Source organism: Stylophora pistillata, chromosome 14, assembly GCF_964205215.1.
Source record: "Stylophora pistillata chromosome 14, jaStyPist1.2, whole genome shotgun sequence".
Lineage (NCBI taxonomy): Eukaryota > Metazoa > Cnidaria > Anthozoa > Scleractinia > Pocilloporidae > Stylophora > Stylophora pistillata.
The window spans coordinates 18,000,310-18,023,817 of NC_142532.1; the positions used below are offsets into that span (position 1 = coordinate 18,000,310).

The 23,508-nt window shown below is 39.3% G+C and overlaps 3 protein-coding genes and 2 pseudogenes across 5 annotated transcripts in view; 3 read left to right on the top strand and 2 right to left on the bottom strand.

The window, feature by feature from the left end:
- LOC111318851 (lupus La protein) overlaps positions 1-23,508 on the top strand; it is an 85,296-nt gene that overhangs the window by 13,389 nt on the left and 48,399 nt on the right. Inside the window, exons 12-14 of one of the 3 annotated variants that reach the window (XM_088744191.1) lie at positions 15,234-15,351; positions 15,543-15,608; positions 18,355-18,962. In XM_088744191.1, coding sequence (XP_088600317.1) covers positions 15,234-15,351; positions 15,543-15,608; positions 18,355-18,533 — 363 coding nt within the window. In that variant the 3' untranslated portion in view covers positions 18,534-18,962. Of the gene's footprint in view, positions 1-15,233; positions 15,352-15,542; positions 15,609-18,354; positions 18,963-23,508 lie in introns of those variants that run through there. The other 2 variants (XM_088744192.1, XM_088744193.1) reach the window with 2 other exon arrangements.
- Positions 708-2,487, bottom strand: LOC148716923 (pyroglutamylated RF-amide peptide receptor-like). The gene has a single exon (XM_088745646.1). It carries the CDS (start codon positions 2,485-2,487, stop codon positions 1,357-1,359), a length of 1,131 nt encoding a protein of 376 aa, XP_088601772.1. The 3' UTR covers positions 708-1,356.
- Positions 5,139-7,716, top strand: LOC148716924 (pyroglutamylated RF-amide peptide receptor-like). Its single transcript, XM_088745933.1, has 2 exons — positions 5,139-5,256; positions 5,505-7,716. The coding sequence occupies exon 2, from the start codon at positions 5,622-5,624 to the stop codon at positions 6,723-6,725; it is 1,104 nt and encodes a 367-aa protein (XP_088602059.1). The 5' UTR covers positions 5,139-5,256; positions 5,505-5,621; the 3' UTR covers positions 6,726-7,716.
- LOC148716925 (uncharacterized) lies at positions 11,851-12,666 on the top strand (annotated as a pseudogene).
- LOC148716926 (pyroglutamylated RF-amide peptide receptor-like) lies at positions 13,718-14,849 on the bottom strand (annotated as a pseudogene).

The window sequence follows — 23,508 nt, forward strand, 5'->3', positions numbered from 1 at the left end:
AATGCGACTTGTCGTTTGGGATGTGTTTTTCCTTTTTTTTTATTGATTCTATCGACCTAAGATGGTTAAATTGTTGGCCTGGGAACAAATCAGATTTAGAAGGTCGATTTGTCTGGTGTCGTAGACATCGGTTAAGAGGGAAGTTAAGTTTAAGCTCGGTCTTCAAGTGAAGAGCGGGCGTGGAAGAGGAAAAATGTGTATCTCCCGACGCGGCCGAATGATATTAATGAGGCTCGAACTTTTGATTTCGCGGTGTGATGGTTTTGTCATCGAACCAAAGAATGTGCAGTAGTTAGCTAGAACATTTACTGAGCTCATATGCGACATGCGCAATATCAACAAGGAAGTGTGGATCGGACGTGTAAACAGATAAGGTGATAAATTCTGTTTAGCCTACATGGAAGTATAAAATCTTGTGTCCCTTAATGAAGAAAAGCTAGAAAGTTAGAAAGTGATAAACACAAGAGTTGTCTGCTTTTTAACGGATTTGCAAACTGTGTGTTGAAGCTAGTTTGATTGAGGTATTTTATCGGTCTCAGCAATATCGAAGCCATTTACCCCAGCATGTCCTTTTTAAAGCTTCGTCAGGGCATGAGATATTTAGATGCGCAAGCGGTGAAATAAGAAAAGCCTTTCCTTTCCGGTTCCTCAAAGCGGTTTGGATCAGATTTACACTACATCTCAGACAATGGAACTTCCCTCTAAATTAGCTTTAATCCTACCTAAAAAATTTGTTTTATTGGCGATCGCCTACTTACTCACAACTTACAGCACTTGAGTTATATAAACCAATTACATTACTCACAATGTAATTCTGCTCGCAATGCTCTGTCTTAATAAGCTTTAGAAGTAACCAGCAAAATAACATATTTGTACAGTAGCAGTTATTATCCGTGTTTATATGCCCTCATCTCAAGGACGATGGAAGTTGAGGGAGTTATGAAAAACGGAGTCACAATTGACAAATTTTAACCGTTAGTCGTACAAAAAATTAACCGTAAAATTTCTTCCTTTTTTTCTGCATGTCACTTTGTGTCAGTTTGGTATACCGTAACCGTAAATTGGCGGTCCAAAATTTTAACCACTAGCCTTAAAAGCTATCATCCCATTCAGACCCTCTCATTCGACGGAGGAATGAACCTGAATTAGCCAAGCCAAACACTATTATATTTACTTTTGTAAGTGAGATGACTTCACCCACACGTCAGGCGGTTTGTCGAGGCTTCCTCGCCTTATAATTATGATGTTGTTATTTTTTTTTTTCGCTATTGTCAAAAAAAAGGCAAATAAATAATAACGATCATGATGATTATAAAGCCTCAAGTGAAGATGGGAATGTTTTTGTTCTGGAATGGCTCATCGTTTGTCACTGTCTAGTTGTTGTCGAATTGAAGTTTGCTTTGTTTCCTTCATGCGTATCTCATCAGGATTCACTCGATGATTATATGAAACAACGCGACGAGAACGAATACAGCAGTAGCAAAAACAACAAGCAAATTTTACGCTGTTTTTCCTAAACTCAGGGCAAAAAAATGCATACACCGCGGTATTTACCAAGGAGCTTGATCCAGGAGCTATAGCTGTTAGCCATAACTGTAAGATTATCTTTTTTTCTAGCGCTAATTTGTCCACAACACGATATTTATCCAAAATGCTTAAAAAAATACTTGGTCCCCAGCAAAGAATAAATCCAAGGACGGCGAAAACCAACAGACGAATTGATTTTGATTTATGCTTTGCCACAGCGCTGTGAATGGCTCCATTCTTGCTTCTTTTCCACAAGCGAACTGCAATTCTTGTGTATGCAACTATCATGTAGAAAAGAGGAATAAAAAACGCTACAATAGAGTACACTGTTTGCGATAGCTGAATTCGCCAAGTACCAGTCGGTCTATCACATAGAATATATTCCCCGCACTCCTGAGTGATGTTGACTTTCCAACAATATTTGACTCGGCGAACAGTTACACTTTGAATAAACGAAATCGAAGATACCATGGCATATACCCAAATAGCTGCAACCATCAGTAAATATGACTTAAAAGGCGTAGATATCAGACTCTTAAAGGGCTTTAGGATGTTTTTTTGTCTCTCCCAAGCAATGGCGACCAAGGTGCTAAAAATAGCTGCAGGGCAAGCGTGTTCAACGAAGATGGAAACTTTGCACATTACTGGATCCCTCCTTTCAAGACCACTGATAAAATTCATGGCAAACACAAGATGAAACAAAAAATGAGTCAAGGACAAATGAAAGATTAAAAAACTGGAAACGTTTTTCCGCAATTGTCCACTTCGCAGCATAACATAGATCACGAATATGTCAAGGACAGTTCCAAAATGAAAGAGAATGGAAAACACAATTTGAGAGCTTAGCCAAAACGACAACTCTACATATTCGTGTTTAGGAAATGTGAGATTTTGAGTGGTAATGCTCAGGGTTGTGAACTCTAACGAGTCATTCATCTTAGCTTTTGCGCAGTTTGCCATCACGGTATCAGTTTCAAGTGCAAACAAACCACTCCACTTTATAATGATGATTAATGCACATACTAAGTTTCTTTCTTATTTAATCCTTTAAATAGATGACACTGGAAAGAGCGACTTATAGAATACTCTGAGCCAATGGGGCCAAAGCAATGTCCCTTTTCGAGACTAATATTTTAGGTTTATTGATAACAGCCTCCGACAGTAACTAATTTAAAAGTACCAAGTCCGTCTTTTGTAATCTTTTGTAATGGTTCTTACTCAGCGAGGAGTTTCCATCTTTAACCTCGCTCTGATAAAGGAGGAATGAAAGAAAGCAATTAACGCTCAGACTTCTTTAATTGCCAGACAGTGCCAAGTACTGTTTAAAATTCAAGATAAATCCAAACAACAAATTTTATTTCGCGTTAAGAAAAACTTCGTGCTATGATGGCAAGCTGTTGTGCGGTGTTTTGTGAAGAATATAACCCTGAGACTTGACCACGTCCTCTTTGTTCCATTTAAATTAAGACAAAAAAAATTATTGAGATTTTTTTGTTTACTTTTCAGCGCTACATCGTTCAGATAATTTCTTTTTTCGGCTGTTTGGCACACTTAGGGAGAAGACAAATACCATTAAGTGAAATAAGAAAATTTTAAAAGACGAACCCTTGTCTGTAGAGCGACAAAGCAAAGGGTTCTTTTCAGTGCATTATAAAGGAAGGGTTCAATTCAATCCACATGAAATTAACTAACCTTCTAAAAAAAGTACAATTACCATAAAGTTTTGAGCACGCAGTGATATCACGAATTAATCCTAAATCGAAATGGTAAAGGCGTTTTTTTTCCTTCTCAGCCCCAATTCCGAACGTTATTCCCTTACACGTTTTTCAATACTTACAAATCAACGATGAACTTTTATACACTCATGTTATGAAAGTGAAGTCTTGCTGGATGCAATTAGCATAAGAATCATGAATAGAGGCTAATAGCGTTTTTCGCCGTTGGGATGATAAGGTCTTTTTAATTTATTTGTTTTCTTAGTTTTTGGCTAATGTCTTTTTGTCAAAACTTTAATTTTCAGGGGTCTTTTCATATTGATTTGCACATAAAAAAGAAAATTTACATCTAGTTATATTTTTCACAAATAAGAGCAGTGAATACAGAACGAATTGTCTCTCGATATTTTTCAAGCATTTTGAAATTGTTATTGATTGGTCAAAAATCTTGGATTGTATTAGTTTTGATGCACTCTGCTCTGTGATTGGTCAAGGAATCTCACGCCACTCTTTCAGCCAATCAGATGCAAAACTAGAACAAGTCACGACTTGGTTGCGTGCGTTTTCCCACACTTTTAGACAGTTTGGCTGTTTTTACTGTGAGTTTCCTTTCTTTTGAATGGTTTTTTTGAATACTTTAGTTTGGTTTTACGCCATCCATTCGAAAAGCTCTCTTATCTGCAGGTAAACAAAAAAAAAAAAGAAAAATTCCACCGAAGTTGGAGCAAGCCTAATGTAAGAAGGGTTAGGAAAGACCTATTCCGACTAGGTTTCGTAAAAAACAACTAGAGCAGTCACAAAGGCCGATCATAGGAAAGGAAAAAATGCACACACACATACACACACACACACACACACACGCACACGCACACGCACACACAAGCACACACACAACACACACAAAAACACACACACTAATGATATGCGGGAAAACATGTATGACTAAGTCCCAATTGAATGTCGAGATAATTCGAAGTTATATTGTTTGGTTTACTATGCTCTGTGATTGGTCCAAAAAAATCGCACTTCTCTCTCAACCAATCAGATACAAAACTAAAACCAATTACGACTTGGTCACCTACGTTTTGGGCAGTGTGGTCTGTTACTTTGAATTCTCATTGGTTCTTGAGGTTATTCAGTCCTTTCTTCTGATAGGCTGTTATGATCGCCTTAGTTTTGGTTTTAAGTCACTCAGTCAAAGAGCGCTCCAAAGTAAAACCGAAGTAATCCCCAATTCCTTTCTACTCTCCATAGTGAAAATTGCTTTTGTTATGGAGAAAATTAACATACATTGCGAATGGCAAAATTTCAGACAACTCCAGACGGTTCCCGTATTCATTCTTTGCCACACAGCAGGTTCCTATTCAATTTCTTTCATTTGCATAGCAACTGAATAAACTACTTTTCCGGACTTTTAATTTACTAAAACGAACAACAAAAAGCTAGATATCCCATCCATTTAAATATGATCTAACATGCGTCAGCACTGGACTCTTATGACTGTCTCTCCAAAGGAATTTGGACCACAGAAAGTTATTCTTTTTAGGGATGAGAAATAAAAAATCCTACGTACATCTCACAACTGTTTTTGACACCATCGAGAACAATAATCGTGTTTGTTTTTTCTAAGCCATTGAAAAAACGCCAACTGGAAAAAACACAAGAAGCGAAACCAGCTGAACAGGATACAATAGTTATCTAAACACTTCCCATCGAGGGTTTTACCTTTTAATATCTTTTTAGGTCAAATTGCTTTTTTTCGTTTTGCGTAACCATCAGGAGGGGCTCGAGCAATTACCACTTTCATCATTGGGAAGCTGACATGCGTGGGGACATCTTAGTGACATCTTATTGACTTACTTCATGAACTCTTAACTACAATATCAATATTTTATATTCTGCCTAAATTCAGTGTAAACAGAGGGAAGCTTTCTAACAGAAGAGTTCCACATTTCGAATATATTTCTGACTTGAACTTGTCTATCACAACGTCGTTCTCCACTTCCACCAACTGGTAAGCAACATAAAGTTTTCATTTTTTTTTAACTTAATTACCAATCACTGTACAATAGTAAAGATATTTTACATTACATTGACAGAAAAACAGCTATCGCAAATAGAAGATTTTTAATTATAGAAACGATACTTCAGTTTCTTCTTGTTTCGCGTGATTTGGTCCAATGAGTGCTTCCTTTTCAGTATAAGGTTTTGAAGAGATAGCTACAAACATTCCCACCTTATTCCATTTTGTTCATTTTTCAGGGCGCACTTACTATTTCCAAGATCATTTTAAACCGTGTGGACAATATCTTGCGCAAGGAAAAAGCTGACGATTCGAGAGTACTTTGGTGGAATTTGGTTCTATCAACCTTAACAAGAATGGAAACATTAAATGCGACAGTTGAAAATTTCACTTCTAATAACACAGAGTACTCCGGTCTGTGGACAGACGATTTCTTTAATAAATTTGCAGTGTTTTCTTTCGTTTTCTACGCCATTGTGTTCGGAGCCGGCGGCGTGCTAGACATATTCGTCATCTATGTTATGTTACGAAGTGGACAACTACGAAAAAATTTCGCCAGCTTTTTACTTTTTCATCTATCTGTGACTCACCTACTGTTTCATCTTGTGATCATCATGAGTTTTACCGAGGGTCTGCTTAGATGGGATATTCAAGCTTGTAGGACGTTTGCCTTCGTCGACCACGCATGCCCAGCCGCTATTTTTAGCACGTTAGTTGCTATAGCGTGGGACAGACACAAAAGCATTTTACAGCCTTTTAGGAGTCTGATTTCCAAACCTCTTCGGTCATATTTAATGATGATTGGAGCGATCTGGATGTACGCCGTGTTATCATCTATTTCGTTTGTTCACAGTGAGTCAGTTCGGACTGTTACCTATTGTCGGACAGTGAGTGACAATGAAACATGTAGAGAGTATATGGTTTGTGAAATATCGCGGTCCAGTTGGCAAATTCGGCTCTCTGAAACGATTTATTTTGTTGTGGCGTTTCTCTTCCCTCTTTCCTTTATAGTAGTTGCATATACAAGAATTGCAGTTCGCTTGTGGAAAAGAAGCAAAAATGGAACCATTCATAGCGCCGTAGCAAAGCATAAATCAAAATCTATTCGCTTGTTGGTCGTAGCCGTGATTGGCTTTGTTCTTTGCTGGGGACCAAGTATTTTGGGGAACGTGGTGGAGACGTATCAAGATTTTGACCAAGTGCCTGCAGAAACGCAGTACTTTTTAATGGTGTGGTTCATGTTTATAGCGCCGGCATCAAGTTCTTGTGTAAATACCGCAGTGTATGCATTCTTTTGCCCTCAATTCAGGAAAAACAGCATCAAATTTGCCTGTTGTTGTTGTTGTTGCTGCTGCTGTAAATCGTGCCGTAATCACCGAATTAGTCCAGATGAAGAGATACGTTTACAAACAAGAAGGTGGCAAACTTCGATACGAAAACAGCAGGTCGACCCAAAATAAAGACTGAACTATTTTCTTTGTTGATTGGTTAAGCCCTCCGTCTTCGGGAACCATCTCAGCAGTGTAACCGTCGGTGTCCAATTTACACTTTCAACTTAGCTGATAAAACCAAAATTACCTTGTTACACACACCGACGCAGCACCACAGTTTGTTTGCCAACTTACCCCCTTCATAACCATCAGATGGATACCTTATGTACGAAGACATGTAATGCACCAATATTATGTAACCAAGCCTTAAGGCTTAAGTTACGTATAAGAACATTGCAAGAGTAGATTATGTTTCCCCATATTTAACATTTTACATAATTGACTCTGAGCTTAAGCCTGCTCTCAGCAGTTTTGTGTATACTTTATTACAGACCATAATATTTAAAAAAATTGACGTATACATAAGTCATAATTACTGAAAAATTTAAGGTTTTTAGGTGATCAAACAAACATGCATTCTGTGACGAGCGCAAGCTAGGTTGTCGCAAAGGATTCTATGGTAGCTATTAATTAATGTAAAAATGTTGTAGGCGGGTTGACGAAAAAAAAAAGCTCATGTTACAATGAACAAAATGTTTCTCTCGCCTTCCTGGCTAAATCTTCGAATAAGCGGTCTATAATTTCGGAGCCTTACTCTTGAGCAGTTCAATCGCATTTTATTTGTAAAATGTAAGAAGGCCAATATACAAGTAACCGAAATATTATCGCACATGTAAATAATCGGTGTGTATTCACAGAAATAAACCTGAGTAGTTTTTTAGAAAAGCTTTTCAATATAAGAATTAGTGACAATAATTTTGAACGACGTTTAGACCTCGCTGAGGTCATTTTCAAGCTGATTAAAAGGATAATTTTTACATATATGTACTAAATTCAAGACGTGGGAATGATAAAGGCGATAAAATATGAAAATAAGTAAATGCTAGGCGCAAAATAGAAGTGATAAAATTGCAAAGGAGACAATGCGAGTAAATTAATATGAGAGAATAAATTATTATGAATGGCAAATTGTCTTTTCTGGGAATTGAAATCATGCAACGTAATTGCCGTCTGGAAACGAGGGCGTTCAAGAAGCCATCTGGTACTGGTCACTTATTGCATTATCAGAGTCACGTCGACGTAAGATATAAACAATCTTGTGAAGGTGTAGTCTGATCGTCCGGGTGAGTGTAGTCCTGAGAAGGACTGTTGTCGGTGGTAGTGACTGACATGTCGACAACCTGTGCGGAAGTCAGCATCAGAGTCAAGGGAATGATTGTTGTCAGTAGAATGTTCTTATTCCAGTTCGTGTGAAATGATCGGTTGGTTTTGCCGTGATGTTATTGGCTGTAAGACTCAAGTGACGTAAGTCGGTCGTGATTGGTCTGTTTCGATCTGTCGGTAAAGTTAGGTCGTTCTTTTTCGGTCGTTTGTGATGTTTATGTCGTGAATGAGTCGTTTGTATAGAGCGGGTAGTTGTTGACATCTGTTTAGGGGAGTCTGTTCTAAGTTAGTAAACCAGCTTTCCAGGGTCAGTCGTTGAAAATAGTCAGTGCTGTAGGTTAGGCATTGCGCAGAGTCTCAGTCAATGTTGTGGTTGGTAAGTCGATGGTGTTCAGCAATGTGATTGCTGACATTGTATTGTATTGTATTGTATTGTATATGTGCACGATCCTTCGCAGTAAAGCACTATTTGAGCAATAGTGAAAATCAGACCTGAAAAAAATTTCAGGCCTGTACGGGATTCGAACCACTGACCTCTTCGATACTAGTGCAGCGCTCTACCAATTGAGCTAACAAGCCAACTGGGAGCAGGCCATCAAATTAATTCGACATAAACCCGTAGATGATAAATCAAACAACAACAAACATATGAAACATATGTATGAACTGCGGTTATGAAACGTATATGTGCACGATCCTTCGCAGTAAAGCACTATTTGAGCAATAGTGAAAATCAGACCTGAAAAAAATTTCAGCCCTGTACGGGATTCGATACATATGTTTCATATACATATGTTTCAGATACATATGTTTCATACATATGTTTCATATGTTTGTTGTTGTTTGATTTATCATCTACGGGTTTATGTCGAATTAATTTGATGGCCTGCTCCCAGTTGGCTTGTTAGCTCAATTGGTAGAGCGCTGCACTAGTATCGCAGAGGTCAGTGGTTCGAATCCCGTACAGGCCTGAAATTTTTTTCAGGTCTGATTTTCACTATTGCTCAAATAGTGCTTTACTGCGAAGGATCGTGCACATATACGTTTCATAACCGCAGTTCATACATATGTTTCATATGTTTGTTGTTGTTTGTATTGTATTGTAATCTTTATTTAGACACGATCAATTCATCAGCCTATAAAAATACATATCACATACGCTAAGATATTTAAAATTAAAACTACATACTATAACACTAAAGCTGTTTTCCGTGAATGCCGTGCGCTAGACTTTAAAAATGTCATTGATCTTACGTTTAAATAACCCCAGAGACTCTGTGTTCCTTATATCGCGTGGTAAACTGTTCCATAATGTGGCGCCATTGTAGCTAAAGCTTTTTCTGTAATAATTAGTGCGCGGTAATGGAACATTAAGCTTATTTTCAGAGTCCCTGAGGTCATAAGCAGAGTCACGCCACGTAAACTTTGAATATAGATACCTTGGAGCTAGCCCATGCAGACATCTAAACATCATGGTGGCTTTATGGATTTCCTGCTGCCGTGCAAGATTTTTCCACCCTAAAAACTCGAGTAGCTCAGTTGCATCAGCATCATAGTTAGAGAATGTCAACACACGGGCTGCTCTATTCTGCAATTTCTGCAGTTTGTCTCGTAGCGTTTTCCCACAGCTACCCCAAACAATGTCACAGTAATCAAAGTGAGGTTTTACAAAAGCTTGGTAGATGAGATGTAAGGTTGATGCTGGGATCAGGTGCCTAATTCGCTTTAGGGCCCCGATACCAGAGGCGATCTTTTTCGTTAGTTTTTCGATGTGACTATGCCAATCGAGTTTATCGTCTATTATTACACCAAGCGATTTTGTAGCTGAAACCTGGCTCACTTGAGTATTGTTCATTCTAATTGTTGGTGAAGTTGTGAGAGTATTCAGTCTCTGCCTCGACCCTATTAGCATGAATTCGGTTTTAGTCATGTTCAACGTGAGTTTGTTCGCTTGTAGCCAGTTGAAGACGTTTTCTAGGTCTTCATTTAGACAAAACTGAACGTTCTCAAGATTGCTGCCCGCATATGTGAGGTGCGTGTCATCGGCATACATTCTCGGTTTACAATTTGATAAGCAATTTGGAAGATCGTTGATATATAATAAGAACAATAATGGACCGAGGATGGTCCCTTGAGGGACGCCGCAAGTCAACGAGTAGCTACTGGATAGCGACCCGTTGACAGAGCATTTTTGTGTTCGGTTTTCCAAATATGACTGAAACCATCTTAAAGATTTTCCATGTATACCATAATAGTTTAGTCTCGATAGAAGGATCTGATGATCAACAGTGTCAAAAGCTTTTTTCAAATCTAGAAAAACTGACGTAGTGTGGTGATGGGTTTGTGAGCGACGCGGATATTGAAGGGTAGTAAGATGCGCGAGATGTTTTCAGACATGCCTTTTATGTACGGTATGGTTGCTGTAGTCGTAGGGGTTGCGGTGTCGTTTGTTTCGGTAGTCGTAGTGGGTCGGTGAGTGTTTCGTCGGATGATGTCGTTGTTGTAGTTGTTCTTCGTAAAAACACGGTGAAGGTATTTGTTCTCGTCGGATAAGCTGTCTGTCGAGTCACATACTAGTTGTGCGCGTCGTGTTAGAGTTCTGATAGTTGTGGCTTTGTGTGATGTAGGGTTGTAGAATAACTCGTCTAGTAATCTGTCGGTGTGTGTCGGTTTCCTGTAAACTGTCGTTCGTAATGAGTTGTCGTTGTGGCTTACCAGGCAGTCTAGAAAAGGAAGTTTGCCATTCTCTTCGACTTCTCTGGTAAACTGTATTTCAGCGTTTTGTTCGTTAAGGTGGTTGTGGAATGCGTCAATTTCGTCGTGTCGAACGGCGGTGAATGTGTCGTCAACGTAACGTAACCAAAGCGGTATCGTTTGTCGGCAAGTCGAAAGGGCGCGTTCCTCGATGTTCTGCATCACAATTTCTGCTATAACAACAGAAACTGGAGACCCCATGGCAGTGCCGTGTAACTGTTTGTAGTGTTTACCGTTGTACTGAAAGTAAGTAGACGTTAGGCAAATGTTTAGCAAGTCCATGATGTCGTCTGTCGGTAGCGGTAGTGGGTCGGTAGATTGTCAGATTGCAGTCTCAGTGCATTGTAATGCCAATTGAAGTGGAATACTTGTGAACAGTGATTTCACATCAAATGACACTAGTTTGTAGTCGTCAGGTATCTGAACAGTCTTGGTAGCGTTAATGAAGTCTTCAGTGGATTGTAGTTTATGTCTGGATTTTGTCGGTTAGCGGTTGTAGTATTGTCGTCAGGTACTTGGATAGTTGGTATGTGGGAGAGCCACAGAAAGAAACAATAGGTCGCATCGGGAAACCAGGTTTGTGTAGTTTCGGCAAACCGTAGAGTTTCGGTGGCTACCCTTCAATATCCGCGTCGCCCACAAACCCGTCACCACACTACGTCAGTTACTAACCAACGTTAAAGACAAAGACGAACCGAGGAACAGACAGGGAACGATTTATATGATCAATTGTTCCGACTGCCAAGCCTCCTACATCGGTGAGACTGGCAGAAACCTCACAACAAGACTGACTGAACACAGACGGGCGACGAGGAAAGGTGATATCAGCAATCACATTGCTGAACACCATCGACTTACCAACCACAACATTGACTGGGACTCTGCGTAATGCCTAACCTACAGCACTGACTATTTTCAATGACTGACTCTGGAAAGCTGGTTTACTAACTTAGAACAGACTCCCCTAAACAGATGTCAACAACTAACCGCTCCATACAAACGACTCATTCACGACATTAACATCGCAAACGACCGAAAAAGACGACCTAACTTTACCGACAGATCGAAACAGACCAATCATGACCGACTTACGTCACTTGAGTCTTACAGCCAATAACATCACGGCAAAACCAACCGATCATTTCACACGAACTGGAATAAGAACCTTCTACTGACAACTATCATTCACTTGACTCTGATGATGACTTCCGCACAGGTTGTCGAAACGTCAGTCACTACCACTGACAACAGTCCTTCTCAGGACTACACTCACCCGGACGATAAGACTACACCTTCACATGTTACCCGCGGGTTCAAGCCATTTACTGCATATAAACAATCATTGCTTAAAACAATGCTAAATCGTGCCTTTAAGTTGTCATCTAACTGGCAATTTTTTCACCAAGAGTGTGAACGTCTCACCGAAACATTCTCGCGACTCAAGTACCCAACTCAAGTACTGCATTCGACCATTAATGATTTCATCACGAAAATAGTGTCTGGGGATCCAGGTATCAATCAAACGTCTGACGAGAAAAAAACACCCGTGCGAATTATACTTCCTTTTAAGAACCAAACATCAACAAATTCCGTACGAAGGCAACTTGGCGACCTAAGCTGAAATTGGAACTGACATTTCTCCTGTGTACACTAACAGAAAGATCGGATATGAGTTAAAACCAACATCATCAATCAGCAGCGCGTTGTGTATTATTTTAAATGTGGTCTGTGCGATGCAGACTATGTCAGCTACACATGCCGGCACCTCTACCAACGTGCTGAAGAACACAAAGCGTCTCAGTCTTCAATCGGGAACCACATTAAAGAGCGGCATGGGCATACCCCAAGTGACTTGCATCACAGTTTCAAAATCCTGAAGAACTGCAAAAGTAAACTGGACTGCCTAATTTACGAGATGCTTTCCATAAAAGAAATTAAGCCAAGCTTTAACAAACAGTCAGACTCGATCCGCGCAAAACTATTTTTAAAATAATTTACGGTATCTTCGTATAATTTATAGTTTTACTTTCGTCAACTCTCATACTAATTTATTCGTAGTCTCCTTTGCAATTTTATCACTTCTATTTTACGCCTAGCGTTTACATATTTCCATATTTTATCGCCTTTATCATTCCCACGTCTTGAATTTAGTACATATATGTAAAAATGTTCCTTTTCATCAGCTTGAAAATGACCTCAGGTCGAAACGTCGTTCAAAATTATTATCACTAATTTTTATCTTGAGAAAAATAAACCTGAGTATTCAAATTTACGAAAATATTCTATGGATTTGAATGTTTGGTAAAATGGCTGGGGTTGGTAGAGATCACTGTAGCTCAATTCGTTTGTTTGTTTTGCGAGAAGCACCTAAACAAGATGACATTTGTTTTCGTTGATCAATTTTTAGACGTCAGGTGCACCATTTTTCTTCAGAACTCAGAACGGCGCTCGCTACGATTTTATTTCATCTCAGACATCTTTGGACTCTTGGATAAATAAAGTTAGAATTGATGACGACATTTTCTTAATACCTCAATTCAGTCTTAAGAATAGCTGATTTCAGTTTATATAACGAAGAAGAGTTAACCGTTTTTAAGCCGTGTAAGGCATCTAATTAAGCAAGGCCTTCTTATACCGCTCATGCATGTGAGAGCCGTAAGGAAGGCCAATCAGGGTTTTATCAAAATTCCTGTAAGATATATCAAAATACAATGGGGTGCGCAGGAGGAATGCGGAATTTATTCTTCCATGTTCCACGGTCCCGCACGCTCCATGCTCGTTACAAGTCACTCCAACTCCGCCGGCCGCCTCGCTCGTTAACGTTGTTCCTAGTCGGTCAGCGAAGTGCACCAAAAATAGAGATGCAATGTGTGCAAAAGCATGAGTATATCTTCAGCTTACGACAGAGACCAGACACACACCAAATATTGATGTGTCTTGCTACCATATTCCCTTGGGCTTTGTACTCCGTGGCTGTGCGAAGTGACTCTAAAAATAGGCATGCGGTACGTACATACGCGGAAAACTTGATATTCTGTTGATTTTCTTCTCTGATTCGTTCACATCAGATTGCAGGCTCCACGCGCCCTAAAGGACGATGGCTTAAACAACAGAAGCAACAGTATCTGAGAACTCCTCTCCTGAATTCAGGGCTCAGGAATGCGCAGATAACCGGGTTTATAGAAGAGCTAGATATCTGCATAATTATACACAAAAGATAAACTATGTAAGAATATTCAATCGATGAATGTTCAAATACTCTATACACCTCCTGTAATTGCAATACTAAAATTGGCGCCCAGCAGAACGCAAAAGCTAGGACAGCAGCGACCATCAAACGAGTAGATTTCATTTTATTCTTGGCAACTGCCTTGTGCATTGTTCCATTTTTGCTTCTGTTCCATAAACTTACAGGTATCTTTGCGTACGCGAAAAATATGTACAACAAAGGAACAAAAAAACGCCAGGACAAAGTAGAAGGTTCTTGAGAGCTGATCTTTCCAGTCAGTAGGTAGCGTACAGTGGCTATACTCTTCACAACTTTCGGTGTCATTGTTTTGTTTGGAGCGAATTACAGCAGAGAGGGTCTTGATAATGTAAAAAAGCGGGTGAGACGTTATAAAGGCGTAACACCAAATCGAGACAACCAAAAGTAGATGTGTCTTCAGTTCTCTTGGTGCCAAGCTTTGAAAAGGCCGTAGTACGTTTCTGTGTCGGTCCCAGGCAATAGCAGCTAAACTGCTAAAAGTGGCCGCCGCTGTGGTATAACCAACGAGTACCGAGGCTTTGCACGAAGCGGATCATTGGAAAAAAAAGTAACCGGACCATTTGTAACATCGGAATGACGAAGTGAAACAACAGATGAGTGATGGACAAATGGCAAATCAAAAAGTTTGAAATATTTCGTCGTGCCTTACCACTTCGAAGCATGACGAAAACAACTACAGAGTTTAAAATTGCACCAGAAGAAAGCAACACGTAGTAGATGATGAACGGCCACTGAGTGTAGCTTGCACGTTTTAGTTGCCCTTGTGAAGAATTACGGGGAACGGTTTCTGACCAGTTTGCTAACATTTGCTTCACTTCTTCCTGAAAGATCGTTAATCTTTGAACTCTATACCGTTGTCTTTCATCAGGGACAGTTTATTACTTCTTAGGTTTTTTAATCATGATAGTGTAGCAAGCAGGACGAGAGTGACTGGGACTAGCCCAGGTGATTATTATGGGATTAAAAAATACATCCAAGTACTGTGCATCCAAGAGTTGTTGTTGTGGAGAGCCTGAAGAACAGAAAGACACATACATAATTGACAAAACAGCATCCTATGCTTTACCCTTACTTTTTATTGGCCGACTGTGCAACACGTGATCTGCGATGTACTGCCTACGAATAATTCTCATGCTATTATGCTCATGCGTAGTAGGATCATCGCCCCACTGTCAAAAATGGTCTCCCCAGCCTGTAATTTCACGCAAAATTTTGAGTCTGAAAAGAGACTGCGCACAAAGCCCGGAGAATTTTACTTGGAATTATGTTTACTGTGCAGTTCTCTGCTATAGGGCTTCGTTCGTTTTTCTAAAGAAGGAGAAGCCCAGCGAGCCATTGACGCTCTAAAGGAAGCAAACGACGGTAAAATACTCATCAGGGATGTGGAGACAACTCTTCGGGTGCTAGAGGGTACGATTTTGTTTGTTTGATCGCGGGCTCGGGTTCAAACTCTCGACCTACCGCATATTTGGAGCTCTACTAAAGCTAACCAAAAGACGCTCACAACGCTGTTAAATTCTCTTTGTGATTCCTTCCCCTGCCCTACACTTGCAGATAAATTCTTTACTCAAGTATATCTGTATAATTATTTCCTTTTGAAGGAGAGGAAGAAAAGAATTACTGGTTAAAAGCTAAAGAAGACAGAGAAACAGCCAAGCAAAAGAAAGGTAACCATTAACATCTGCGGGTCTTGTCGTTAATGTTCTGGAAAGTTAAGATACGAGTATTCTGTGCCTCAGAGACAATACCTTTTCATTCTATGTGTCCTTTTAAAGGACACGGGTTCTTTCCATTGGCTTTTCATTTCTTCTACAGAGAAATTAACCAGGGTTGGGTTGTTCAAGGTGGGTTAGGATAACCCGGGATTAATGTGAAATTTGATTTCAGATCTGAAACCTTTAAAAGAAATGCAGTGTAATTCCATTTGTCTGCAATTTTATGATTGAATGCTCTGAAAAGAATTGGGTAAATTATCTCAAAAAGGCTTTTGAACAGAGAAATATAGAAACTGACAGAGCTGAATAATGAAATGCTACGTCAGAGGGTATGCGGTCGACAACTCGGGCTGAAGTGTCCTAGGTCTAAAATTTAGCAAAATTGGCGGAAAATAATAAGGGCTGACTTTTAAAACCGAGCAACTCTGTTTTCCTCGAAAGCACTTTCCTATTTCCAGAGGTTTTACGGGAGAAAATTAATTTTTTAAAGTTTTTAGGGGATGTACCAAGTTTTTGAAGTTTGTTCTGTAAAAGAAAAGCGGCAAGGAAAACGACGCCTCGAAGCAACAGAATAGGAAATCAACCATACGAACGACTCAAAGTTCGTGTTTCCGCGGCAAAACCTAGTGCATGCGTATACGTTATTCAGCTCTGTCATAGAAACCTGGATTTGAATTTAACTCTGGGTTAGCACTAATCGGCCTTCGAACAACTGGGCCCAGCAAGAGTGACCAGCATCAATTTTCTCCTTACAATGTCACCCCAGAATCAAACATCATCTCTAATGGTTCATGATTGTTAGACAAATTCTCCTTGTCATTGCCAAAGGGAATTTTTAGAGAGCATTTTGGAGAATATACACATTTATGTAAGGGGTTAAGAGTGATTAGTATTTAATTTCTCTCTACATTATCAGTAGTGAACAAACATCAAGGTTATGGCAATACAGGAAATAATTACCAACTTAAGAAGCTATGGACTGGTAAACAAATACCATGGGAAGTGTAGAAAGAACAGTAGATACATCTTATTAGACGTTTTGTTGTGTAGTATCGCTGAGTATTTTTACGAGTTGTGCCGTATTTTGACGAGCCCGTAGGGCTCGTCAAAATACAAATAACGAGTAAAAATACTCAGCGATACTACACCAAAACATCTAATAAGTTATTTATTATCCAACACGCCAAACTGTTATTTCAGTGCGGGCTAATTTCGCGGATATTTATTTACGGGTAGTGCGTGACAGAAGTATGCGAAGCGGAACCGAATTGGCCCGTTGTTAATAATAATAATAATAATAATAATAATAATAATAATAATAACGGTTTATTCACAGTATATCCACATAAAAAGGTGTGGCTCTTCATCTGTAAAGGCCTACGATACTAAAATTTAAGATTAAAACTAATATATAATGACTAACTAAATTGTAATAGAAACTATACATGAAAGTAAATATGCAGAATATATTGGTTGGTGGTGGTGGTTGTTTCTATACCTTTACAAGGAAGACAAAGCGCGCGCCTTCAAAAACGCCTTGCAGAGCCTGCAGTATTCTTTAAAATCTGTGCAATTCCTTATATTTGCTGGCAATGCGTTAAAAATCATGGCTGCTGAATGCTGAAAGGTGCCCTGTACAAATGGAACATAAAGCCTTGGAGCAACACTGGAACGGAGATGCCTAACGGGTTTAACGACTTGCAAATTTAAATGGGAAGGCCAGTTATCAGAATACAGTGCTTTAAAAATAGTCTTTAGTAGTGAGTAGTCCCTTAGCTCCAGGATAGGTAGCCAGCCAAGATCCAAAATGGTAGATATACTGTTTACATATTTACAAGTGATGAAACTAGCCATAGCGAACTGGAGCCTTTGTAGTCTAGCTGAGAGGAACTTTGGTAGTGGATAAAAAACAATGTCACAGTAGCTTATTTTAGACAGAATTAATGTTTCTACCAAATGTTTCCGTAGTTTAAAATTAGTAAAGTTCCTTATTTTTCTTAAGGTTCTCAGAGTCGCATAACAAGATTTAAGAATAAAATTGGTATGAAATTCCCATTTAAGGTTGGTGTCGATGTGTACTCCCAGGAGTTTTGTAACATTTATACGTTCCAGTGGTTTACCGAAGATTTCTAATCCCAACTCCAGATTTCCGAGAGAGTGAACATGAGCCATCTGTGGAGTTGAGATAAGAATGGCCTTGGTTTTCTTAGAATTTAGGGCCAAGTTTGAGTCATTTGACCAGGCGCCGACGCCAGCGTTGTTGTGTTGCTGTTTCTATTTTCTTCATTAAATGAGGAAATTTTCTGGTCGTCAAGCTGTTTTTCTTCGTTCGATTCATCTAATGAACTTGGATCTATATTTGCCAGCCATTCTGACTCTTTGTCGTTGGAAATATGATTCCAATTGTCCGCCATTTGTTTTTTTTTTTCGTAACTGCAATCCAATTCTTCGCTTGCGCAATGCGAGTAAACCTGTTTAACCGGTACTCTACAATAGACGAGTACAAAGACCGCGTGATATTTGTAGTCGTCTATGGCGTTATTTGTACTCGTCTAGGTGTAGTTGGATAATAAATACTGATACTGGAGTAGAAAGAGTTTGAGAGGTACTTTGAGAAGTACCCCCTTTGTGTATTTGTTAGTAGTGAATGTAATTTCTCTTTTTTTTTTCTTTCTTTTTTCTTGTTTTTTTCGTATAGGAAAGAAAATTAAAGGAGGATCAGGCGACCGAGGTGGTCGGCTTGAAAGAAAAAGACGAACTTCCGACAGGCTTGAGGGAAAACGAAACGAAGGAAGCGACGAAAACTCAACAGCAACTCACACGAGATTTGATGAAGAAGAACCTACCGCTAAGAAAGCGAAGACAGACGATGATTGATCTCAAGGGACTCGTCGTATGCACTGGGCATGTGCGATCAACCTCTAGTTTTTATTGCTTTAGTTTTGGTACATTTTTACTTCTCAAGAACGAGATGTTTATGTTTTACACTAACTTATTATACAAGCTCCTTCTCAGAGCTGTCATCTTATTGGTCGAACAGTAGGGATCAGAAGGCGCTCTTTCAAAGCGTTTGTTTGAGTTCGGGTAGAAACTTGGCCCCTTTACTCAGGGCCATTCTTGTTTGCTTGATTTTTTATTATCAAACCAATCAAGCTTTGGGAGAAATTGCATTTCTCCCAAGCTTGTGTAACTGTGGCGCTGGCCAAACTCAGGGAACTTGACTAGTGGTTAAACAGATTTGCCTTCTAAGAGGTACTGATTTGCTTGAGAGCCCTCAAAAATGGAGTAAAGAGGTGATACCCTTTGTATACGAAATTTTTTTTTTAAGGAAGGGTTATAAAACAATGATGTAGCTTTATTAAAATGGAAAGAAATCAATAAATTTTCTTAAAATTTTTTCACGTTGTCATTCACTTGATTTAAAATCATTTGTAAATTGTTTTATAGAGCGCTTTTCGATTGATTATCGTAAGACCAAAACCAAAGTAATCACAACAGCCAATCAGAAGAAAGGAAACTACCTTTAAGAACCAATGAGAACTTAAAGTAAGAAAGCACACAGCCCAAAGCACGGGAAAACGCGGGCGACCAAGTTTTGATCGGATTTAGTTTTGCATGGTTGGTTTAGAGAATGGCGACAGTTTTCTGGACCAAGCACAGAGCGAAGTGAATCAAACCAAACCGGTTGCTTTCGACACTCGATCGAAAACTGCTTTATTAGAAGCATTACTCGCCCAATTCTTTACCTGATACTTACTCCAATAAGTGAAGCTGGAGACTCTAAAAATGGTGTTGTGTTTACTAATTACTTTTGACTGAAAGAAATCTTTTTCCAACTCAATTTTTATGTGTTTATATTTTACTTTAAGTTCATCGTGATCAGCCCGATACTTGTTTTCATTTGAGTGGCGTCTTTAAATGACGAAAACTTACATTCATAATGAACTTACACTTAAACTTGATGTCAATAATCTCATTAAGTCACCTTTTTATGTTTTATGTTGTGGTTCGCCTACGTTACTAAGATGTAATAAACGAAGTTGACCTAATTACACTTGCCCACCGATTGTGTCGTCGATGTGAAGTTGTATTCTTTTTTTGGATGTTGCAATATCCACCAAGGAAGGGCCTCTTCAAGTTGGCCGCCCAGAGTCCGAGATGTTACCAGACCACTCTTTCCTTTCTTAACATTCGTTAAGTTGCTGGGCTAGCCTGGTTACAAAGTTTTGGTTACATACACCAGGAATCTTCTTATTTCCTCTTTCAAAGTGATTAAGGAGAACAAAGCTCAACTCATACGAAAGTGGTTTGTATTTTTCTAATTCACATAATATTATTGCTAATGCCAAATACTTTTTTTTTCTGTCTTTTTCAAACTGTAATATTTGTGATTACCAAATATTGAACAACAATTGTTACTGAAAACGTGGAATGAAGTTGATTTACTGAGTCGAGTTACGTTTGATACTGCACACGCCGGATTTTTTATTGTCTCAAAGGGAGCCACATTTTGAAGGTATTGCGTTGAACCAATATTCTGTTTGGACTGTTCCATTACTTACCCTGGTAACCCAAAGTCCCGTATATTCCTCAGGAACACAACAACGCGTCTTAAACTTTCTCTTCTTATCGGCAGAGAGCGGAACATTACACAAACTAGCCATCTCGCGTAACAGCAGGCCATAAATGTTATTTTTTTCCTCCAGCTTTTAAGTCCATTGTGAAGGCTGATGGGGTGCATGCGCCGTAACAGAAGGCAAATGTGACCGGTAGTCTCGGTGATACTATGATGCGGCTCAGATTCAAGTTGCCCCGTGTTCCACGAAAGGTGTGTAGCTTGCATTTTGACTGGCTAGATAGATGGCCTGATTCTAGAGAAAGATAATTTCTTTGTAAGGCCCATAGAAGTTTATGGGTTAGTCGGTGTGTGCGAGCATGCAGGCCTTTACGTGTGTTTTTAAAAGAGACGAAAAAAACATATATCCTCGCGAGAGATTGCAGGACAGTAAGTCTGTGTTGGAAAACATCAGTGCACTCTTTGTTGGTGCAACAGTTACTCTTCGGTCAAAAGTCTACACTACACGGCCGTACTGATGTCCTATGCGCGTACTAGCAAGACGAGAAGTGATTCATACTACTACTACAACTACTACTACTACTACTACTGCTACTACTACTACTACTACTGCTACTACTACTACTACTACTGCTACTACTACTACTACTAATAATAATAATAATAATAATAATAGTAATAATAATAATAATAATAAACAACTTTATTTAACGAGGGTAACACATAACAGTAATTCAACTGATGAACTTGTGGCCCTCAAATAAATCAAACAAAGATTTTAAATAAACATCAAGAGCATGAAAATCCCCACTGGCAAGAGGCAGCCAAGTAGGCTATTTACAGAGCGCAGCCGAAGAGTTGAACTTGGGGAAACCGAGAACAAATCCAGCGAGTAGTAGGGTGAAGGACTCGAACCCGGGCCACCGGATTACAAATCCAGCACCCTAACCACTTGGCCACGCTGCCTCCTATTGACTTTTGAATAACATGCAGAAAAGTTCACTTTTACCTTCGTTTGGACTCTCTTCTTCTTTGGGCCTTTTCATTGTTACATCCTCACAAACAGCGATGAAGGCTACTGTGGACAAGATCAAGGCATATGAAAATTTCCTCAACATTTTTCAAGTGGTGAACACTGTACCAATTTTGGGCGATGCGCGATCCTAGCAAGCATATGGGTAGGGTCAAACTGCTTTCAATTGCAAGATTACACACCGCACTATAAAAGGCTAGTGTGCTCAATGCGACTTGTCGTTTGGGATGTGTTTTTCCTTTTTTTATTGATGCTATCGACCTAAGATGGTTAAATTGTTGGCCTGGGAACAATTCAGATTTAGAAGGTCAATTTTTCTGGTGTGGTAGACATCGGTTAAGAGGGAAGTTAAGTTTAAGCTCGGTCTTCAAATGAAAAGCAGGCGAGGAAGAGGAAAAATGTGTACCCCCCACGCGGCCGAATAATATTAATGAGGCTCGAACTTTTGATTTCGCGGTGTGATGGTTTGTCATCGAACCAAAGGATGTGCAATGGTTAGCTACAACATTTACTGAGTTCATATGCGACATGCGCAATATCAACAAGGAAGTGAGGATCGGACCTGTGAGAAGATAAGGTGATAAATTCTGTTTAGTCTACATGAAAGTATAAAACCTTCTGTCCCATAATGAAGAAAAGCTAGAAAGTTAAAAAGTGATAAACACAAGAGATGTCTACTTTTTAATGGATTTGCAAACTGTGTGTTGAAGCTAATTTGATTGAGGTATTTCATCGGTCTCAGCAATATCGAAGCCATTTTTCTCAGCATGTCCTTTTTAAAGCTTCGTCGGGGCATGAGATATTTAGATGTGCAAGCGGTGAAATAAGAAAAGTCTTTCCTTTCCGGTTCCTCGAATCGGTTTGGATCAGATTTACACTACATCTCAGACAATGGAACTTCCCTTGCAATGTTCTCTCCAAATTAGCTTTATTCCTACCTACAAAAATTGATTTTATTGGCGATCGCCAACTCACTCACAACTTACAGCACTTGAGTTATATAAACCAATTACATTACTCACAATGTAATTGTGCTCGCTATGCTCTCTCTTAATTAGCTTTAGAGGTAACTAGCAAAATAATATATTTGTACAGTAACAGTTATTATCCGTGTTTATATGCCCTCATCTCAAGGAAGATGTAAGTTGAGGGAGTTATGAAAAACGGAGTCACAATAGAGCGTTTCTTTAGTAGAGCTTTCAAGAAATCTCCTGGCCACCTAAGGCCTAGTTTATACGTCGCGCTACAGTCGAATTTAATTAAGACGAATTTAATTCAAGGTCCCACAAGCAATTAAATTCGGCGATAGCGCGACGTATAAAATGAATTAAATTCGTCAGGTAAATTAAATTCGTCCTTGACGTTTTATCCGTCTTGGTAAGAGTGATAAAATATCGATAACGCGTCTTCAGTTTTAACGTCGCACTAGCGTCGCGTAGAATGAAATGCATACATTTTCTTAATGTATCTCAACCGCGCCATGTTTGTTTCCAAATGACACCTCTGACCAGAGGCACTGCAGTTTGGGAAGAGAATTAAATTCGATCGTATTGATTTCGACGCATAAAACCGCGCCACGATTTACGTCGACGGAATGACGAATTTAATGGAATTAGAGTCGTCTGAATTAAATTCGACTGTAGCGTGACGTATAAACTAGGCCTAATTCTCCCACTCCGCGGCATTAAGATGAGGCGTGAATCTAAAATGTCAAAACCGTGTTTACACATATCGACGAGCGAGTGCGCGCGTGCCCTCTAAGTTATTTCACAACGCGCAGGCGATTTTCTTTTCTTTCGCGATGCCACATGCCATTTCGATGGGACGTTACCAGGCTTCAGTGTTATGATACCATTCAATAATTTTTTCATGTCAGTTTTCTTGAAATGACGGGAGCACACTTTAGTCCGACGAGTTAGTTCAAAATCTTTTCCAGGATCTCTTCGAATCGAATGGATCCATTTCTTTCGCAAAACTGCATTCTTCAGGAAATTAAAGAATGAAACTTTCTACCCATCTGGATTGCGATGGCCCTCAAAGGTACAATGAAGAACACAGTAGTGTGTAGGCATTTACAAAGGAAAAATATCGATAAGGATTTCGAGAAAATCCTTATTAAAAAAGCGTTCAACGAAATGGCGAGGGTTGACCGACCTCGCTTTGGTTGAAACTCGTTACCAATCCCTACAGAAGAATGCTCGTTTTGCACAGCGTGTATGGCTCTCTGACGGATAAATTGTTGT

Bases quoted from the DNA above. Each gene is read 5' to 3' on its own strand.
- LOC148716923 (XM_088745646.1), bottom strand. From the start codon at position 2,487: ATGGCAAACTGCGCAAAAGCTAAGATGAATGACTCGTTAGAGTTCACA.
- LOC148716924 (XM_088745933.1), top strand. From the start codon at position 5,622: ATGGAAACATTAAATGCGACAGTTGAAAATTTCACTTCTAATAACACA.